General features: G+C 43.1%; 1 protein-coding gene across 1 annotated transcript in view; it reads right to left on the bottom strand.

Annotated features, from left to right (window-relative positions):
• Positions 1 to 18884, bottom strand: part of LOC8041254 (protocadherin Fat 4) — a 207404-nt gene that overhangs the window by 10873 nt on the left and 177647 nt on the right. Inside the window, exons 25-50 of the mRNA XM_040502714.2 lie at positions 18060 to 18243; positions 17797 to 17936; positions 16886 to 17704; positions 16060 to 16349; positions 14340 to 14559; positions 14107 to 14214; positions 13887 to 14030; positions 13662 to 13802; positions 12868 to 12984; positions 12685 to 12775; positions 12489 to 12616; positions 12307 to 12397; positions 12028 to 12161; positions 10536 to 10658; positions 10293 to 10473; positions 8465 to 8583; positions 8000 to 8203; positions 7819 to 7917; positions 7572 to 7688; positions 7309 to 7485; positions 6141 to 6390; positions 4032 to 4313; positions 3145 to 3239; positions 2921 to 3061; positions 2729 to 2831; positions 1818 to 2075 (exon numbers count right to left, since the gene is read on the bottom strand). Coding sequence (XP_040358648.2) covers positions 1818 to 2075; positions 2729 to 2831; positions 2921 to 3061; positions 3145 to 3239; positions 4032 to 4313; positions 6141 to 6390; positions 7309 to 7485; positions 7572 to 7688; positions 7819 to 7917; positions 8000 to 8203; positions 8465 to 8583; positions 10293 to 10473; positions 10536 to 10658; positions 12028 to 12161; positions 12307 to 12397; positions 12489 to 12616; positions 12685 to 12775; positions 12868 to 12984; positions 13662 to 13802; positions 13887 to 14030; positions 14107 to 14214; positions 14340 to 14559; positions 16060 to 16349; positions 16886 to 17704; positions 17797 to 17936; positions 18060 to 18243 — 4756 coding nt within the window. The remainder of the gene's footprint in view (positions 1 to 1817; positions 2076 to 2728; positions 2832 to 2920; positions 3062 to 3144; positions 3240 to 4031; positions 4314 to 6140; positions 6391 to 7308; positions 7486 to 7571; positions 7689 to 7818; positions 7918 to 7999; positions 8204 to 8464; positions 8584 to 10292; positions 10474 to 10535; positions 10659 to 12027; positions 12162 to 12306; positions 12398 to 12488; positions 12617 to 12684; positions 12776 to 12867; positions 12985 to 13661; positions 13803 to 13886; positions 14031 to 14106; positions 14215 to 14339; positions 14560 to 16059; positions 16350 to 16885; positions 17705 to 17796; positions 17937 to 18059; positions 18244 to 18884) is intronic.

Raw genomic sequence — 18884 nt, 5'->3', positions numbered from 1 at the left:
TGGACAAAATGGTTGATTGGGCTGGTTGGTTTATGTTTATTCACGCGACAGTGTCTTAAAAAAACGGGAACAAGAAACACAAGACTGCACAGAGCGCCATGTGCTGTCTTTTCTTCCTTGTCTCCGTTTTTCTGAGGCGTTTTCATCGGAATGTGCACCAATAGACAACACCTATGGTCATTCATTAATCAAATGCAACCATTTCAAATATCTTCTCTCACTGCATAATGAAACAGACCACCGTAAAATACAGAGCAAATCCACACCCAAAATGTGGAGATAATTCTGAAAAAACTGGGATATGTGTGTTTTGTATGTATGAGACCAAAATTGCACATGTGGGACATGGTATGGAGGGCTTTACCTCTTTGTACCAGTGTGCTGGGAGAAGCGACTGACGCAGAGGAGCGTCTTGGTAAGCCAGGTCCACTGAGAAGCCTGGGTGGGCACTTGACATGCCCTATGCTTGGTTTTTAAACGTGTCAATGCCTTGGAAGGTGTTTATTGTGACATGGGCACATGAACGGTAGTCTATGGTATAATGCTAGCAGTCTAGATATTTAACCGTTTCACGCAATTGTGAGAATCGGCCCCGCCATCGCCGTGAAGGGACGCGGGAACATGCTCTTTTCTTGGCGTGTTTGCGTTTGCACGTGTGCCCCGGTGTGTGGGCGAACTGGCGACGCTCGTGCGAGCTGGGGCAGGGGACATTTTGGAGAAGAGAAGAAGAGGAGGAGAGCGCGTGGTGGGACCTTTTTGAGAGATTCGAAAATTAGCTTGGCTTGTAAATAGACGTGTTTTTTTTCCTCCTATCCGCGGAGTCCTGTCTGGTTTACTATTCCGTCAGCGACCATCAGCTGCCTCTGTCGTCGGGTCCCGGCGCAATCTCAAAGAAAGAACATCTTCACTGCAATGTTCAGACAACGACAAATGACTTGTATTTTTTTTTCAAAAGGCTTCTTGCTATTATTACTTGATTCTGAGCATATATGTGCAATGAAACAAGCAGAGTGCCATTAAAATATCTAAACTAGCACCACCACAGCCAGCAAGTTAAAGCGTGTCTATAAATTATTTCGAAAAGGTATTCACCAAGCGAAGAATTAGCGATATCAGACAGACTACAAAATTGTAGCCACCTTTGAAGGTTTTCTTCTGACCATATCTTTTAAGATAACCATGATTACCCTGAAGTTAGTGAGAATACAAGCAGGCACAATTTCGGAATAACAAAATTTGCCATATGGGCTGTACATAAGTACACCATTTCAAAATGAATGGTGAATTGAAATATAATCTCTGATAAGTTTTCATCATCACCAAATACAAAGCAAGTGTCGATCGAAATTCGGCAACTAATTGTAGTAAAGTCAAGAACGAGCACTTGTCCAAGTCAGATTTACCAATCCCATGCCTACTTAACCAAAACCATTTAATCTAAAAAAAATTCCGTTGGTCGAGTGCTGGATGCACAATTCATTAAATTCACTTTTTTTTTTTTTTGTTTTCGGTTTGGGATTTGGTATAAAGTGCAAGCAAAACAAACATCCCTTCGAGCATCGAAGCTAGATCTTGTTGGTTCTATTGAGCTATGATACCATACCTTGAGCTTTTGAGACATCGTCTCTATGCCTGTTGTAGCTTATTTTTAACCCCCACGTTTGTACAAGGTACCTTTTTTCGCCTGCCGTCCCCAACAGCGCCCTCTGTTTTCCGCAGTTCGCTACCAAAAAATCTTCAAATCAAGTCTTGAACAAAAGAAACCGGTTCTTCCAAAAATGGTCAATTGTACCACAAAAAAGGAAGGAGTGACTCACTGTCGAGCGTGTAGAGGAAGTTTCCTGGTCCCGCATCCAGAGTGTAGACTACGTCGCCCACTCGCGTATTTTCCGCGACCTCCAGCGTGTAGACCGACTTGGGAAACTCGGGCACCACATCGTTCCTGTCCGTCACCGTCACCCAGAGCTTGGCCATGGCGCTCATACTGGGCTTGCCCTGGTCGTACGCAATCACCGTCATGTTGTAGAACTCCTGCTTCTCAAAGTCCAGCTTGCTCAGTGTCCACACGGTGCCATCTGGAATTTTGTTTTAAACAATCCGTGCGAAAGCAATTAGAAGTGAACTCTTTATTTTGCGGAGATAACCCATGTAAGGTACACTCCAGGGTGTGGATCAAAGAGTTGTGCAGTAGTAAGTACCCAGGTTTGAAAATAAAGGCAGTAAACAGGCAACTGCTTCAGGTTACATATAATCGAAACCGGAGACGATGGACGACAAAGGACACAAACATTTGTTCGTGTGTTGCGTCGCTTGTGCATTGTGTCATTTCTGTGTTGTCCCCTTTTCGTCCCTTGTCTCCGGTTTAGTTTATGTGCAACCCAAGTCTGATGGTCAAAGGACCGCTTTTCAATCAGACCGGCATCGAAATTAATCCAATGAAATGGTAGTTTCATTTGTCTAGAAAGAATAAGAAAAACCTCACTTTGCTGCTGAAGAATGTTGTCTCATTATGCTATTGTCACCTTAGGTAGGTTGCAAAAACATGTTAGTAATCATGTTTCAAACTCACAGGGTTAAGAAGATATGGTAGATGTTGATAAATTGGAAACTAAAATGGAAATAGTAATTAAACTCTCCCACAAAACATGCAAAATATATCACTTTTTGCAGATACCTACCTTCCTCAGCAGCAAGTTTAGTGGTATCGTTGATATGCTGACTGTCTTACCTTTGCTGTCGATATAAAACTTGTTGTCATGTCCACCTCCCAGCTTGTAAAAGACAAGTCCATTTTCACCGGTGTCAGGATCGAACGCTCGAATTTGCGTAACCTGAAAATGGTGATCAGTCAGTTCGAGCCCATTGATTACACTTTTGATGTAGGACGCAAACAAATCTTTACACAAACTTAAAATCCCACCTTCTGGCCAGGGTCTAAGTTTTCTGGAATCTGAGCCAAATATGGATCCGTGAAGAACCTAGGTTTTTCATCATTGGCGTCCTCAATGGTCACAGTTACGTTAACGGTTGAGTTCTGTGGTGGGTCGCCATTGTCCAGAGCCTGTTAAAGCAAATGTAAACCCGTGTGTAAACAAATCATACTCAGCAGCATCACCAATCCAAAACAAACGCCAAAAAACGTACGAGAACATGGAAGTAGTAGTTGAACTTGGTTTCTCTGTCAAGTACACCAGTCGCAAATAATTCTCCGGTGTGAACATCTACGTGGAAGGGCAGATCTGAAGAAGTAAAAAAATATTACGATTTAAACTAGATTCTTCTTCAAATATCTCATACAGCGAGTCACAAAATGTTTCCTACTTAGTGCTTTTTTTTAATATCATACCTTTAAACATACAAAAAGGACAACTTTTTATCTTGGCATGTCTGCAATGCCTCTCTGCTAATGCAAGCACGGAATGCATAGAGTTAACTATGATTCTCTGTCTGCAACATCTTTTGTTTGGCTAAAGTTTATTAACATTTATGAATACTTTCAATATATGTTCTCGTGTTTTACTGTGTTTTGTGATGACATGTTTTTAACCTAATTCCTTCGGCGGACAGAAGTATTAATTTCCTCATTCATTTTTTTTAATTTCCGTTTTGGTTAGACGTTTGTAAGTGTAACGGCTCTCTATGCCTAAGGATATTGTTTGTTGGAAACAAACAATAAATAGAAATTAAGAGCAGTTCCATTACATTCCATGAATGAGACAAATTGAGCTAGGTCATTATGTGAATGTTTCAATAGGTTCTAATGAACGTGGATGATCCGAATTATCTATGCTAGTACATTGGACTATGCTAAATTTTTATTCATAAGCGCTGTAGTGAGTTATTCCTGTACTCACCTAAGCTTCCGTCTTAATAAACTTTGTTTCAAGGGCATTGAGCCCTGCTAAATGTTTATCGAGGCTCTGGTGTATCGTGCTATTTCCTTCTGCATTCATCGTTTGCGCGGTACGTCTTTAAATAAAACTTCCTCAGAAAACTGAAGGAATCTTTCATTCAAACGCAGTGACACTTACTCTGGTCTTTCCTAGAAATAATAGCGTAATCCACAGCGCCATTCTTGCCGCGATCGTCGTCCACAGCTCGCAAAACACCCAACCTTGACCTCTGCTCTTTGTAGTTTCCTTCCAAGATGGTGAAGCTGTACTCTGGCTTCACGAAGGTTGGCTTGTGGTCGTTTACGTCCAGCACCGTGATGTTCACGACTATGAGGTTGGCAAGACCACGGCCGTCAGCGGCCGAAACGTTCAACAGGTAGACCGTCTCCGGCTTCAAAGCTCCGACCACAAAGATCTCGCCTGCAAGGAAATAATTGTTCGTGTTGAGGTGAGTGCAATTTAAAATGTTAGGATTGTCAAAGTGTTTTCAATGACTACAGCTGCGTGTTCGAGAATTAATTTTGTTTCAACTTTGTTCGAAGTCAGAGTAGGAGTCAACAATATATCTAGGCATGTTCTTTACCAAGGGCGTAATGTGGTTGGCAACTGCGTAGCAGAATGTGACTATGGCATACATTATTTTGGTGATAATTATGTCTCACAATGGCATCAGCAGTCTTAGTCAACATTAAGCGAAACTTCGACTAATTTCCAAATAGTGTTTGCTACTAAATTTGATTCCAATATGTCTTTATTGTATAAATTGTTTAAGCTGTTTCAATATTCAAAAATTACGAATAATGTCGTCAGAATTCTACAATTCCTTACATTGAGCTTCACGACTTTCCATATCACGAGGAGAAGCAGCTAACAGATCGGAGCACCTCGGTTGGCTCGATGGACTAAACAATTTCGCTCCAGGTCAGCCTTTTTAGGTTAAAATTAGAGTTTCAGCCTTAAAGGTCAAGTCCGCTTCATTTTTGTTTTTGAAGAAACAATGCAGCCCTTTTCAGTATCACCTAGTTTAAATACTACGACCTAATTCTTTCTAAATGTTTCTTTAACGGTCCCGCAAACTTTGCAAAATGCCAAGTTGTCGAAATCGGCTGACTCTAGCAGGAAAACTGAGGCGTAAACAACAGAGCAATCAAGGCTTCGTCGTGGGCTTAGCCCACATTGAGCTAAACGTGATTACCATTGCCCCTTTTTGTTTGTTCTTACTTTTCTGGGCAACCGTAACGAGTGACGTCAGCAATGTTTTGTCTCGGCGCTTAGTGGTTTCCACGTGATTGCCGTAACGCGTCTCCGCAGCGCGTTTTTCGGGAACCGTCCGGCCGCCCCGCCCCTTACCGCGGTCTCTTGTGTACTAACCGCCATCCTTTTCTCATCGTTTGTGATTATTTCCTCTCGACGCTTGGTTCACACTACGTACGCAGAGTGATGCTGCAATTGCGCGGACGTCGTCGAATGTCGTAGACACCAAAACATGATGAAGAGTGAGTCTGGCACACCCACCACAATTCCGACCGTGGTAGCATAGACGATCACGTGAAATTTCGGACCACGTGATAGCCATGTTTTTGTCGGCCGGAGGCCAGTATCGCCAGACGGAGCTGAAGTTTCGAACTCGATTTCTGCTCACGTTTAAAGTAAAATTTAACAATATATAGCCCATTTCGCGCGAAGCAAATGGGCTATATATTGTTAGAGCTATTAGTGCTTTTGAATGTTTAATAAATCATTCTCCAAAGTTTCCGCAATTGAGCGGAGTGGCCTTTCAACTAAAATGTAACATCAAGCTTTATTTAAGTAAAGCAGTTATTGCGCTGCTTGTCAAGTTGTGTTATGTTTTACCCAACTAGTCTTGCTATAGACTGTTTTCTTTTTAATACAACTATGAAATGTTTATTCTGCAATAGGACTCCGCCTTTTACGAGGTATGTTTTCTAGAAAACGATTTGAGCCGTCGTTTATTAAAGTGGTCATGCTCAATTCAGATTAAATGCAAACATTCATATTAGAAAATCTTTGAATACACCTTGCCGTCAACTGTTTTATATTCGCACAAATATAATAAAGTTCATTCTCCTTCTTTCTGCTTGCGTTCACAGTAGCTTATTACGATTTTAGAGCAGGTTTGTTACAAAATAATTTGCTGAAAATTTATGCCACAGTTTCATTGTTCATCTGAAGAACGTTTCTCCCTTTTTCCATAGGTTTTCACTTCAGAAGACTAAGAGTGCTCACCAGTCTGCCTGTCGATTCGGACGTTGCCCCTGCTTCCAGAAACGATAGAGTATTCCACCTTGGAGTTGGGTCCCTTCTCATCAGCATCGATTGCCGAGACTTGCGCCACGCGAGCTCCGGGTCTAGCGGTCTCTGGCAGTAGCACTCTCAGGGGCCCATGTTGGAATGAGGGAGCATTGTCGTTCTCGTCTTCTACCTTGATTGTCAAGTAGGTCGTTGAACTCAAATTGCCCAAATCACGTGCAGTTACCTGAAAGTTGATATTAACAAAAAATGAAGCAAACGATAGTCATTTTTATTAGCTCAGAAGAGCCGCGGTACCGCTGAGGGGCAGCAGCCTGAACTATGGCTGAAAGTGATCCCACAAACGTGTTGCAAGCGAAACTTCCTTAAAACAATTAGCACAATAAACATTTTTTAGTCTACAGTCGCTTCTCCTGAGCTTAAAAGTTCTATACTGAAAGTAAAAACAACGAAGGCAATACAACCGAACAAAATTAAGGAAAACTTGTTACCAAATGTCACTCGAGAAAGGTGGTATAAAACATCAGAAATTTACAAATTTCACCCCTTTCCTCCACTATCGTTGCGAAGCCTGACGCTACACAAAAGAACTGCGTACGCATTTTGTGCGTCAATTTTCTGAACGTCATTGTGCATGGAGTTTCTGCTAGAAATCCCTGTCTAAACTAGTGCTCAATCAGGAAAGAAACGGAAAGTTCGAGACTGATCCGGTCACACACCCAAGCTTTTTCTCTGTTACTCCGCATCTCCCCGTTACCTCTAAAGAATGCCCTTTTCCCCGTCGCCTCTTACAAACTTTACCACCATACGTACGACCGCACTCACTCATCACTTTATAGATAACATGGTCGTAACTCTGCATTTTCTACATCACCTACCAGTGGTCAGGGCAGGGCATACACTGGACTCGTGTACTGCATCAGTGTTCCGCTGGAACTCGTGTTCTATCAGTACAGACACAAGTCCCAGCGAAAAGCTGACGCAGCGCTCGTGCGATGTACCTCAGTTACACGAGATGCGCTACCACAAAGTGCGAGGAGCCAGCCATTTATAACGAATTTCGAATTCAAAACAAGCTGTCGCAGTCGTGGATGACTTCTAAACAAGCAAGCAGAAATTACGAGTCAAACGTTTGGGGACTCACCAGAAGCTCGTAGCGGTCGGCCAGCTCACGATCGAGGACAGAGACTGGGTTTCCACCACTGAAGATGACCACCCCAGAATCGAGAATAGAAAATAGATCACTGCCAGAGCCTCCCAAGGAGTAATGAACGACAGAGTTGTTGCCGCTGTCCTTGTCTATGGCCATGATTGACGGTGTCTGTGGTCGGAATAACGAGCCAGTATTAGTGTTAAACTGTGCGTATTCAATTATACCCGAACATAGATCCAGGTAATAGGCCTTACCACAGTGACTAGGGTTCCTGGAGGCGAGTTCTCCCTAATTGTTCCTTGGTAGGATTGCATGAACGTAGGAGTTTCGTCGTTGACGTCAACAACTTCCACCGATACTTCACTCACGCTCTGAAAAAAAGAAAGATGGCATTAGATATCATATATACAAATATCATTTATAAGAAAAAGGCCTACGATGAAGAACCTCACACCAGATCCTTGTACATGATGATGTGCAAGAGATTCAGCTTATACTCACCACTTTGGTGGTGGGGCGTTTTTCTTCCAACATCACGGTAAACGTATATCGGCTTCGTTTTTCTCTGTCGAGCCCAACTTTAGTGAAGATCTCTCCGTCCTAGAAAGAAACGAGCCTTGGAGTTAGCTCGAGACGTCCACATTGATAAATTGCCGCTCCGATTAGAGAGAACTAAACTCGCCTTGGTGATGTTAAAGTATGGACGAACGTCCGTATTTATGATGCTGTAACGCATCTGACTGTTGACACGGAGTGTTCGCGATTGCAGCTCCACCTGACCCACAACAGCACCGGGAACATTCTCCAACACCTTGAACTTGTAGTGCAACTGGTCAAACCGCGGATCCCGTTCCTCCGCTTCACTCACGTAAATCTTCATCGCCGTCTGCAAATGAACGAGTCATTCAAGTGTGAGTCTTTGACTGTCTGTAAGAGGAGCTCTAAGTTGGACACTCAGCGAGAAACTCGGCAAGATCGCCGACCGCCACGATTAGGTAGTGTCTTGTTGCGATTGGCCAGTGCCAAGGTCAAGCTTACTGCTGACCAATCACGACGGTCGGCTCTCGGCGAGTTTCTTGTTGAGTGTGCAAATTATAGCCCCAGTATGATTAGCCTATTTCTGTAATCCGAATATCTTTTTGCTTACGGTGGTTTTCCAAAGGCCATCGTTTGCTTGAACCTCGAGCGAGTATTCTTGGCTTTCCGAAATATCCAAAGCTCTTGTGATGTTCACAGTTCCCAAAATAGGGTCGATCATGAACGGAACTATAAAAGATTAACACAATTACAATCATTTTAGAGAGCGTAAACCAAAATGTCGCAAAGAAGAAATATCAACTCAAGAGTTCATCCCCAATAGGATGTGCCCCAGACACCAGCGATTTAAAAAAAAATGTAAAAACTCTGAATATATTGCAGCACATACGTGAAGAGTTTATCGAGCCCGTTGCTATAAATATTCATAAGGTAGTGCGAATATTCAAATAGCAGTTTCGAATAACACGCAATTCAATAGTCGCTCCGAGATTAACTGTGATATTCGTACTTCCGAAGTGTTTTATCGCAGCGGGTTAGCTCCGTTGAATGCGCTTCTCATCGCGAACCTTGTAACTGCCGGGAAGCAACACCCTGCAGAGCTCGCGGGCTCCGCGGGTATTGCTTCCTCGCAGTTCACAGGTGTTTCGCGAAAAGCACACTCAACGGAGCTAACCGGCCATGATTATGCTAGAGTTACGCAGCGATATCCTGACAACCCGTGTTCGTCATTCGTGCTTGTTTTATTAGGTTTTTTTGTTTTTTTTTTTCGAGTTTTGTTACTTTTGAAATTGGAGGAAGGATATTTGCATATAGCAAGCATATTTAGAAATTACCTAGATTAGAATAGCTGCGACAAATTTGCCATTTAAATACCACAATATATCAATATAGTTATATTAAAATTAACTGAGCTTAGTAGTGAACAAGAAAGCTCCGGAGCAATTTTCACGAGTTCAGCTCGGTTTTCGTTTAAAGGGCCCATGAAACGATTTTTGGGTTGGGATAAATCATTTTAGATTGGAATTTTACTAATAGCACATCGTTCAGTGGACCAAAAGAAAAAAAGTAGAAAGTCTAAAGCCCGACCTTCAGTACGAAAATTTGAAAACAGAGCGGACTATTTCGTACCTCCTCCCCTTCGCAACCTCTCTGCCTTTTCACTGTGATACATCCGCGGTCCCAAAAGCGCGTCATCGACTCATCGGGTCCAAACTGACGTCACACGCAACCGGACCTCATTTATTCCCTTCACCCCTAAGCTGGCATTGTACTGGAAGCTACGCGCTTGCCGGACCAATCAGCCGCCTCCCTTTCATCACCTGACTTTATTCTCTGCAGCCCCATTTGCCACGCTCACGTGGCAAGTGTGGCTGGCCCAACGAGCACGTAGCTTCAACAGTACTGTCAGCTTCGGGATGAACGGGGTGGGGAAAGCAACTTTTGTCTGAATTTTTAACGACGGGCTAATCTTCTAGGGGGACAATGGCTCTGTCCGGCTACACAAACCAGATTCCGAGCGAGACGGGCCTCCCTTCTTTTCGTCTTCTTGAACTGTTTGGTGGAATGGCCGATTTGTGAGTTGAGGAGGAAAGCTAAACAGGAAAAAGTTGGAAAAGCGTTTCATGACCCCTTTAAGGATGGTGTAGCAGTCAAAGGATTGGAGAACCTGTTCAATATTCTATTTCAAAATATTGGACCAAAACCACTATTGCCTTCGAATTTGCTTCGAATTTAAAAGCCACTATTAGAACATAACTAGCTATTCACGACACAAAAGCTATTTATTAAAAAAAAAAACTTCCATGCCTTGCTGATTTTTTTTTTTTAATCTGCCCATATACACACATTAGGCAGGAAGTAAATAGTGCTTATTGTATGTAATTCAGCAATCGAGAGGACTTGAGGGTACTATTAGAGAATGCACAAGCTTCAAATACCTCTTCTGGACAAGCGAGCGAAGGAGTAAGTCATGTTCGTATTTTGAGGGGAGTCCGGGTCCGTTGCCTTTACAGTGTCCACGATAGTACCAACAGGCGCGTTCTCGGAGACGAACTCGTAGTACGCCTCTTTCTCGAACTGAGGCGGGCTGTCGTTCACATCTTGTATAACAATGGCAACCTGGGAAGAAACACTTTTGATCAGATTGTGAACTGCGCGTGCCAAGAACTTTGTCGCTTTACCGTTGTAGAGCCCGTTCTTGAAGGTGTACCCATGTCCCTCGCAGCCACCACGACCAAGTGAAGCGCAGCGTCGGGGACCTTGTACTTGTCCCGATCCAGCTCTGATACTACCTTGAGGACCGCCTAAAAAATAAATAAAATTATTTATTAAATAACCGGCTCCTTAGCTTAACACGCTGTCAACTATTTTGTGCTATGTTGTTAAGGCTAGCATAGCTTACTCAGTGCTGCGGAACTGCACTGCTGCGAGAGCATGTGGCTTTATCTTGGGCCTTATTTGCATGTGCTCTCATGCGAATCAGGCACCAAACAACGTGGCGTGCTCGCGCAAGTACCATTGACAGCGATGGAGCACTGTGGAAGTTGTGCACAAGACAGCTTATTCCAATTATAGGTTATTTTGAACCCTGGGGCTTTCCGTAGTAATACAAGGGTATTCCCAAAGAACCCACGTTTTCCCTTTTGACCTACCCATGAGTGAAGTGTGTATCCCATAAAACCACAAAAGCTAAATATAATAGCGGTTTGGAAAGATTTCATTAAGATGCAGCTTTTCCATAAACATCAAGCCTCGTTAGCAATGAAAAAAAGGTTAAAATGAACTGATGCTACTCCCTGAGAAGAATAAATCCTAAGATAATCTTATCTGTCGAAGCAACTTTGTTGCGGGATGTGGCCTTGTTGATCCTGACCCCTCAATTTAAGTAAAATGAGCTATGTCTTGGCGCATAACCTTCATCAAATGCACTCATGTTTTTTCCAATGCTCATATTCTTCCTAAAGGAAAAATGAGGCGGTTCTGCATTTAACAAACGCACCTAAATCGTCCTCATTTGGCCTCCAGGAGACGAATATCGCGATTATTTTTTGAACTTGGTGCACGGAGGCTGCAGAAATTAACTTTTAGAGTACTTCTGAAGCCCTCTCCTTCCCGGGGCTTGACGTCATATTAGGACTTTTCGGAATCTCCGCTCTCCCGCATCTTCAGAGCCTGTTAAATCTATGCACGTGCACTCTTTCTGTTTTAAAGAGGAAAAAAAAAGACGTCACGACTGGTGTCTGTCCGGGGAAATATACCTGGCAAGCTTGCAATTGCACGCGCTGCCCACACAAGCGACACGCGCTTGGCAGCCCACAGATTCTAGTATGACGTCACGACTGGTCGGAGGTTTTTCGTGTTTTTTTCTGCGTTTAGTTACATCGTCGGGCAAGCGAATCCGATATTCGGATTCACGGGATAAAAATACTTCAGATATCACCTCCAACTCGTTTTTTTTTTTTCAAGAGGTGTTTGAGCTTCCCTTTAATAAAGGGCAAGAACGGGTTCCTAAGCAGCAATTCAAAGTATTTCTTAAGATAGGAAAGATAATTAACCATGGCGTTCAATCATTCAATCAGGCTTGCGTAACGGTTTTTCGTCGCGCTACTACTTGTTCGCAACCCACATTAAATAACGGAAGACATATACTATAGTTCGAATAAAAGCGCATACCCCATTCTCGTTGACACCCAGCCTGAACTGGTTTTCATTGTTTCCGTCAACGATGTACAGCTCCACCTGTCTGTTAATTCCGTCATCGTAATCTGCGACTGGAAGCTGAACAAAAGCACCAATACTTGGAGGACCTGCAATCAAAGAGTTCCCAGTGTTACAAACACACTTATAAAGAATATTTAATCTTGATCCCTTTCAGTAAATGTAGATAAGTGGAAGATAGTAGTTAAAACAAAGTTAGTACTTTTCACTACAATTATCAAAAAGAAAACCAACCTTCAGTGACATTCAAGAAGAAGGTGTCATTGAGGAATGTCGGTGTCCAGTCATTCGTGTCTTTAATAATAATGTGCACACTGGCCCTCCCCTAAAATAAACAAGAAAACGGTCAAATGTTTAAAAATTACAGGCCAAAAACGAGTCGAAACTGAGCTCAACAGCTACAGCGGACAGCTTACCGTATTGTTAGCAGAATCAACAGCAAGAACCTTCAGCATAAATGCGGGCGTCTTCTCACGATCAGGAATAAGCCTGACAGAGATGATGCCACTTGTCTCGTCCATACTGAACTCTTCTCCGCTATTTCCTAAAGAGCCAAGTCCAAGAATATAATCGTTAACACCTTGCAAAATTCAAGAGCGATAAAAGACTAACCATCGATGATGTAGTAACGAATCTTTCCAAGGTCAAGACCATCTCGATCGGCAGCCACCAGGTGAGTAACAGTCTGACCCGGTGGAGTGTTCTGTGTTTACGAAAATTAATATAAATTAGCATCAGCTCCTTTTAATCACTTTCAATTCAAGTGCTCAAATAGCGTGAGCAGAAGATTCTTACCTCTTCCAGCTCAACAACATAGTCGTTCTTTTCAAATACAGGACTGTTGTCATTTACGTCTTCCACATAAACCTTGATGCGACTGCTACCAGAGCACTTGTAGTTGCTTGCCGTTACCTGTGACAAAAAAATCATGTTGTTAGAGTGCCGGACAAAATGATAATAAGATCTAATTAAGACAAGTAGGATTCAGGAACATTGTATATGGGATTACATCATTCTTTTGTAAATGTTGAAAGAGTGAAGGTACAAATGTAATGAAGTAGAGCTGAAGTATGCTGGTAATGCTGTTACAGGTACCAAAATTATTAATATAGGTAAGATACTGATTCAACAGGCAACCTTTTGTTATGCTGAATATACTAGGTTTTACTGTAGCATATAACATCTAATTGATTATTTCGGGATATCAGTTAATTTTCTTTTACAAAAGCTATGTATTCAATACATACTGGTGAGTAACTTGCACGGTTATGCAGCTTTACACACTACAAACTAGTTTGACTTTCCGTATCTTAATAGTCTAACTAAGGCTCTACTTATGGCAATACACCTAAGGAGAGTAACATGAGAAACCGAAATCAAATGTAATGTAAAAGTTAAATAAGAGTTTAATATCACAAGCACTGATGTTACAATTTACAAATTCCAGTAGAAAACACATATGTAATTTCTTACAAGGAAATCAGGCATATACCCTTCAAACAAATGCAAGAAAACCATACTATTGATTCTAGCTTCAGACATGCTTACAGAAATACCGAATCCCGAAGCACAGTAACCAAGAAACTTACCGTCAAGGTGTAGACACCCTGAAGAATAGCTGGCATGTTGTCTCGATCAAGTGGCTTTTTTACCCTCAGCGATATGACGTTCTGCTTTGTATCCAGTACGAAGTTGTCATCGGAATTGTCCTCCGTGATCTGGTATGATATCTGCACAAAAAGATTAACCCGGTCGTAGAGGCTTCTCAGCCTGCAACAAGGCATAAAATGCATATAGGATAATAAAAACCCCACCTTTTCAAACTTCTCAACATCTTCAGCAATCAGATTAGGGAGCACTACGGTGTCAGGTGGCGAGTTCTCTTGAATTGAAGCGAAATACTCTGTGAATGGGAACTTCGGGCATCGGACATTCTTGTCTGTCAGACGTATGACAACCTGCATGTAAGTCAGACAAGTTAGACAGGACCGCGAAATCAGAACGAAAACAAAGATATTTGCGAAGATCACATACCCCAGCTTCAGCCTGGTGTTGGGGATCCCTCTTGTTAACGGCAACAACCATGAAATGATAGACAGACTGTTTCTCAGCATCCAGGCGGGTAGTGGTCACTATTCTTCCCTGTTGAGTAAAAAAGAAAATGTTAGTTACAAGTGAAGTATCAATGTCTGCAGACTTGTTCACTAGAAGAGTGATGAACGATGATTCCTACACGAATATTTATGTGTAGCTGACAGGGTACATACCGAGTCATGATTGATGGAAAAACGACGGACATGACTGCCGTCGTCACCGGTGATGTTGTACCAGATGGGGCTTCCATTGGGAACAGTGGCTCTTGCTTCGAGGACAGTGGCGCCAGCCTCGATGACGGAAGCGGAATCCACCGTGTATTGAACCGATGAGAAGGCGGGACTGGGCTCATCCACTGAGTCCTTGTAGACTTCAATGCGCATCTCGACAGCACTACAAAGAAAAAATTACGTTAAAAGAGGTACAGTTTCTCTATCGCATCAGTCATTCGAATGACAAGACAAAATTTCCGGGAGACGTTAAACTCGTCATGATTGACTGCTGTCCAGATCTCATCAGATCCCGAAAATGCGGGGCTCTTTAACTCACCTACATCTACAATATATAGAGAAACACAAGGACGTCGAGAGTAGCAGTAAAAAATAAAAGAGCAGCAGATATACGCAACCTAAAATTTGAGAGAAGGAGGGAAATTCATAAAAACATTTAGATCACAGATAATGTTCCCAGAAGCATAATAAAATGTTCCCCTTATTTTGCATTGCAGGTCTTCCCGTATTAGGTTTCTGGAAAAGTTCCCTGAAACAATTAAAATATTGACTATTAGCGATGGCTTCAAATACAACATCGTTTGTTATGTCTGAACGTCGTGTTCTGTACTTGTACATCGTTAATATAGTTTATAGTGGTAACTAAACTTTGTCAAAGCTACGTTAGCTTCCACAGTACAGCGCTTTAACACGTTTCTTTCGTTCGAAAGCGAGTACGAATGAGACACGAGACGAAGCCTCGGGATCTCAAAGAGGAGGCTGCAGCATTTCGGAAGCTGCGCCAGCCTTGACGACGTAGTACACCTGTCACGATCACTCAGACGCTTACATAGAAGTGTCGATATATGAAATATGCGCTTTGTTCATAAATCATCACACATATTGTGTGTTTCATTGAGAATTTCCCCGCTTAGTCCTTACTTCGCAAAAATTCGCGTCGCGAGAAGTAGTTTTCTCAAGAATCGAGTTTTGTGCCAGATTTTCACAAACACAAACCTTTCCGCGTTACGAAGCGCTTTAATTTACGCAAAAATTGTAATATTCGAAGAGTCGCAATGAACTTCGCCCTCGCAGCACAGAACGTTTGAAAGTTGGGTGCGACTGATCTACGACGCGACCGATTGAAAGCGCTCGCACAATTCAGTGGTCTTAGCCGCTTCGATGAACCTCACCAATCATGACAAATCAGCGGAACTACGCTGTTGTACGTGCTGGAGTCATGAGGTCATCAGAGGTGAAGCTAGGGGAAACTTACGGTTTAAAGGTGCACGCCTTAACGATGACCGAAAACGAGGAAAGACGCTAATGGACGGAACGGACACCTTTGGGCACACTTGGGGGCCGTTGCCACCGACCGCGACTTCTACTACTGTCTTCACATTGGACTTTCTCATTTGGCAGGCTTCAGCCTGCATGTCTCTTCTTCTTTTTTGTACCTCCATGCAGTTTTACCATACGAAAGCGAAAAGCAGAAATTATGCGTTGATCGTTAAAAACAAAACAAAACAATAGAGCGCACGTTGCCAGACTCAAGTTTTGGTTTTCGTCAGATTTACAATAAACGCAAAACAAGTGAGTTCCCTTCTCTATCGCTAAGATCAATATGCCACTCCTTTTAATATTATGTATTATGTTTGAGTTTCACTTAATCCAAAACACATACCTGGTGAGCGGGTAAATAGATCCATCTGTTGCCACAATACGAAGAGACTCTGTTCCAAGCTGCAACGGCTGCGTGGCAAACACTTGGCCAGTTTTTGGGTGGATTGAGAACCTCGTGCTCGGAGGGTTCAGTTCGAACTTGATGTCGTTGTTTCCACCAGCGGGTGAGTCCAGATCTATCGCTTGCACTCGGTAAACCAGTTCATTTTGAGACGTTGATTCTGGTATCCGTAGTAACCGTGGCATAGACAAGAACTCGGGTGCATTATCGTTAACGTCGTTGACAGTTACCTGAAATGTTAAAGAAGTGAACATTTTAGGAAAGCAAAACTCCGCCGCAGAAACTAGGGTTTTGTTGAACTTATTTTCGTTTTCTTCGCATATAGGAAGCCTAGTTCAATAATTTTCTGTTGACAAGCCAGATAATGTAACGAGCCGCAACGGCCTTTCACTGCGTTTTACAAACCGTTACGAGTATATGTTATCTTTGTCAGATTAATACATTTATAATACTGGTTTCATACATAGTCTGCTTCAGAATACACAAAAACGCAGTTTCTGTTTTTTGTTTTTGCAAAGCAGAAGCAAAATGTGGAATGGCTTTTTACCAGGTACTTCTACACATAACGAATGATTCATCTAAATAGCTTGACTCATATCAAACACTTGAATAGAGCAGACGCTGGTTTCATTTCCCAGTTTTATCGAAATCTATGCGCCACAAAAAGAAGTGCGATAGTTGTTTACGTTATTTATAATCTCGTTTTGTTATAGTGTGAGATGGGGTCTATACGTGGATAGGGAGATAACCAGTTATGTTTTCTTACCTGAACAATCGTCGTCGCGAACTGCGGCTCGTTGGCGTCATCTCTCGCTTCGACGAATACTTCTAAGTGCTTAATTTGCTCGTAATCTAATGGCGACACTAATGTAATTTTTCCCGTCTGAGAGTCTATTCGGAATGTTTCTCTCTTTGTCGCTCTAGCGATCCTGTACACCACTTTGCCCGCACTTCCTTCGTCAGGATCAGAAGCGTGCACTTGAACCAGGGGCACGTTGGCCGCGTTCTCATCGACGTACACGCTGTACGCGAACCGATCGAAGACCGGAGGGTTGTTGTGCGTACTGGACACCTTGACGACAAGCGAGGTCTTGCCGATGTTAGACGCGGCACCGTGGTCCTGGGCAAATACCTCCATCTCGTAAGTGAGGTTCTTCATCGAGTTGAGAGGAAGACCCGCGGCCATCCGGACCAGTCCCGTCTTGGCGTCGATCTCGAAGATTCCGTGCGTGTTCTTGATCCAGTAGGTAATTTCCCCGTTGTTGGCAACGTCCAGATCGATGGCGTGAAGTTGAATAACAGAGCGCCCCGCTTGCGAGTCGTGCGGTATGCTCACGGAATAGCGCTCCTTCTCGAATCTAGGAGGGTTGTCGTTCTCGTCGACGACTTCGATGCTGACGGGGGCCTTCATGTCGAACTTGCCATCAGACGCGGCCACTGCGAATTCGTAGCTGTCGCGACGTTCACGGTCCAGCACTTGGGATGTGCAGACGTCCCCTGTCCTGCCGTTGACGGTAAACGGGATGTCCTTGTTGAGGATCTCGTACGTAACTTGGTCGACTGAGTCGCCGCTGCTGGCTTGAATCTATAAACAAGGAAGAATGTGCGGTTAGATCTAAATTTTTAAATCGGTCCTTATTTTTCTTTTTGTCAAAATGATTTGTCGATCCCACTCACACTTAGGAAGCAGTGTCCCGATGGGAGGTTTTCAGGAAGCGACGCCGAATAAGCTGTCTTTGAAAACGTTGGTGCATGGTCGTTGGAATCCAAGACATCAATGGTAACCATAGACAGTCCGAACAGCGGCGTGTTGTGGGCTGTGTAAGAATTGAAGATAAATTACCACGCACGTTGCCATAAAAGAGAAAAGGAGATAGAGTAAAGAAACGAGGATTTTTCTCGTTAGGTAAAAAAAAGAAGATCGAGAATAAAATGCTTACAGTCTTTTGCTTGAACCAACATGACGAACTGCTTCTTGCGATCGTAGTCGAGAAGATTGATGGTTTCGGGATTCACCCGGATATCTCCGGTTTCGTGGTCGATCACAAAGATCCCCTCATCATTCCCGCTCGTGATATTGTAAGTGATGGTGTTGTTCTGTAGATCTTTGTCGGTAGCGAAAAGCTGAAGACGAAAAAAAACAACATGAGTAATCGAGCAAAACTAGAAGCTCATAACCCACGTGCATTTACGACTGGCGCTTCGCATTCAAATTAAGCAGAAACAAATGTCTCTGCTCCGTTTCACAATAACTTGGCGTACTGTAGAGGCTGCAACCCCCGCGAGCCAAAAAGGGCACTAGAGCAAGGCACATGATAACACTTCATGGTCGAGGCCACGGGAGTCTCGTTACCACCACAGCAACAGCACCGTCCGCGACAAAAAGTAGTTCCAGGCTTCTTTTTCTTTTAACGGAAATTGAACTCGCGCGCTTCAATATCCAGCAAGAAGGTACGAAGTGTAAAAAAATAAATAATCACAAATTTATGAGTTTCAGTTATATTTAAACCAAAAACATTACACCACATCCGTATCAGCTCGATTTTTTTCACCTCGTAGCGCCGTCGCCGTTGTCGATCACCGGCTGTCGCAGCTGTGTAATCGGCCTTTTCCGCTCAAAACATCGCACTGTGCCCCGGCATTAGCACCAGTCACAGATTCGCGGCTACATTAAACCTATGGTTGTCTCATGAACTGTTCCCGAAGTGTCTCACTATTCTAGCGGACGGAAACGTTGCTACGGTAGACGTTCATCCGAAGTTGGT

This window comes from Ixodes scapularis, unplaced genomic scaffold, assembly GCF_016920785.2.
Source record: "Ixodes scapularis isolate PalLabHiFi unplaced genomic scaffold, ASM1692078v2 PGA_scaffold3__209_contigs__length_174095766, whole genome shotgun sequence".
In the NCBI taxonomy this organism is placed as follows: domain Eukaryota; kingdom Metazoa; phylum Arthropoda; class Arachnida; order Ixodida; family Ixodidae; genus Ixodes; species Ixodes scapularis.
This window is presented reverse-complemented; position numbering and strand designations above follow the sequence as displayed.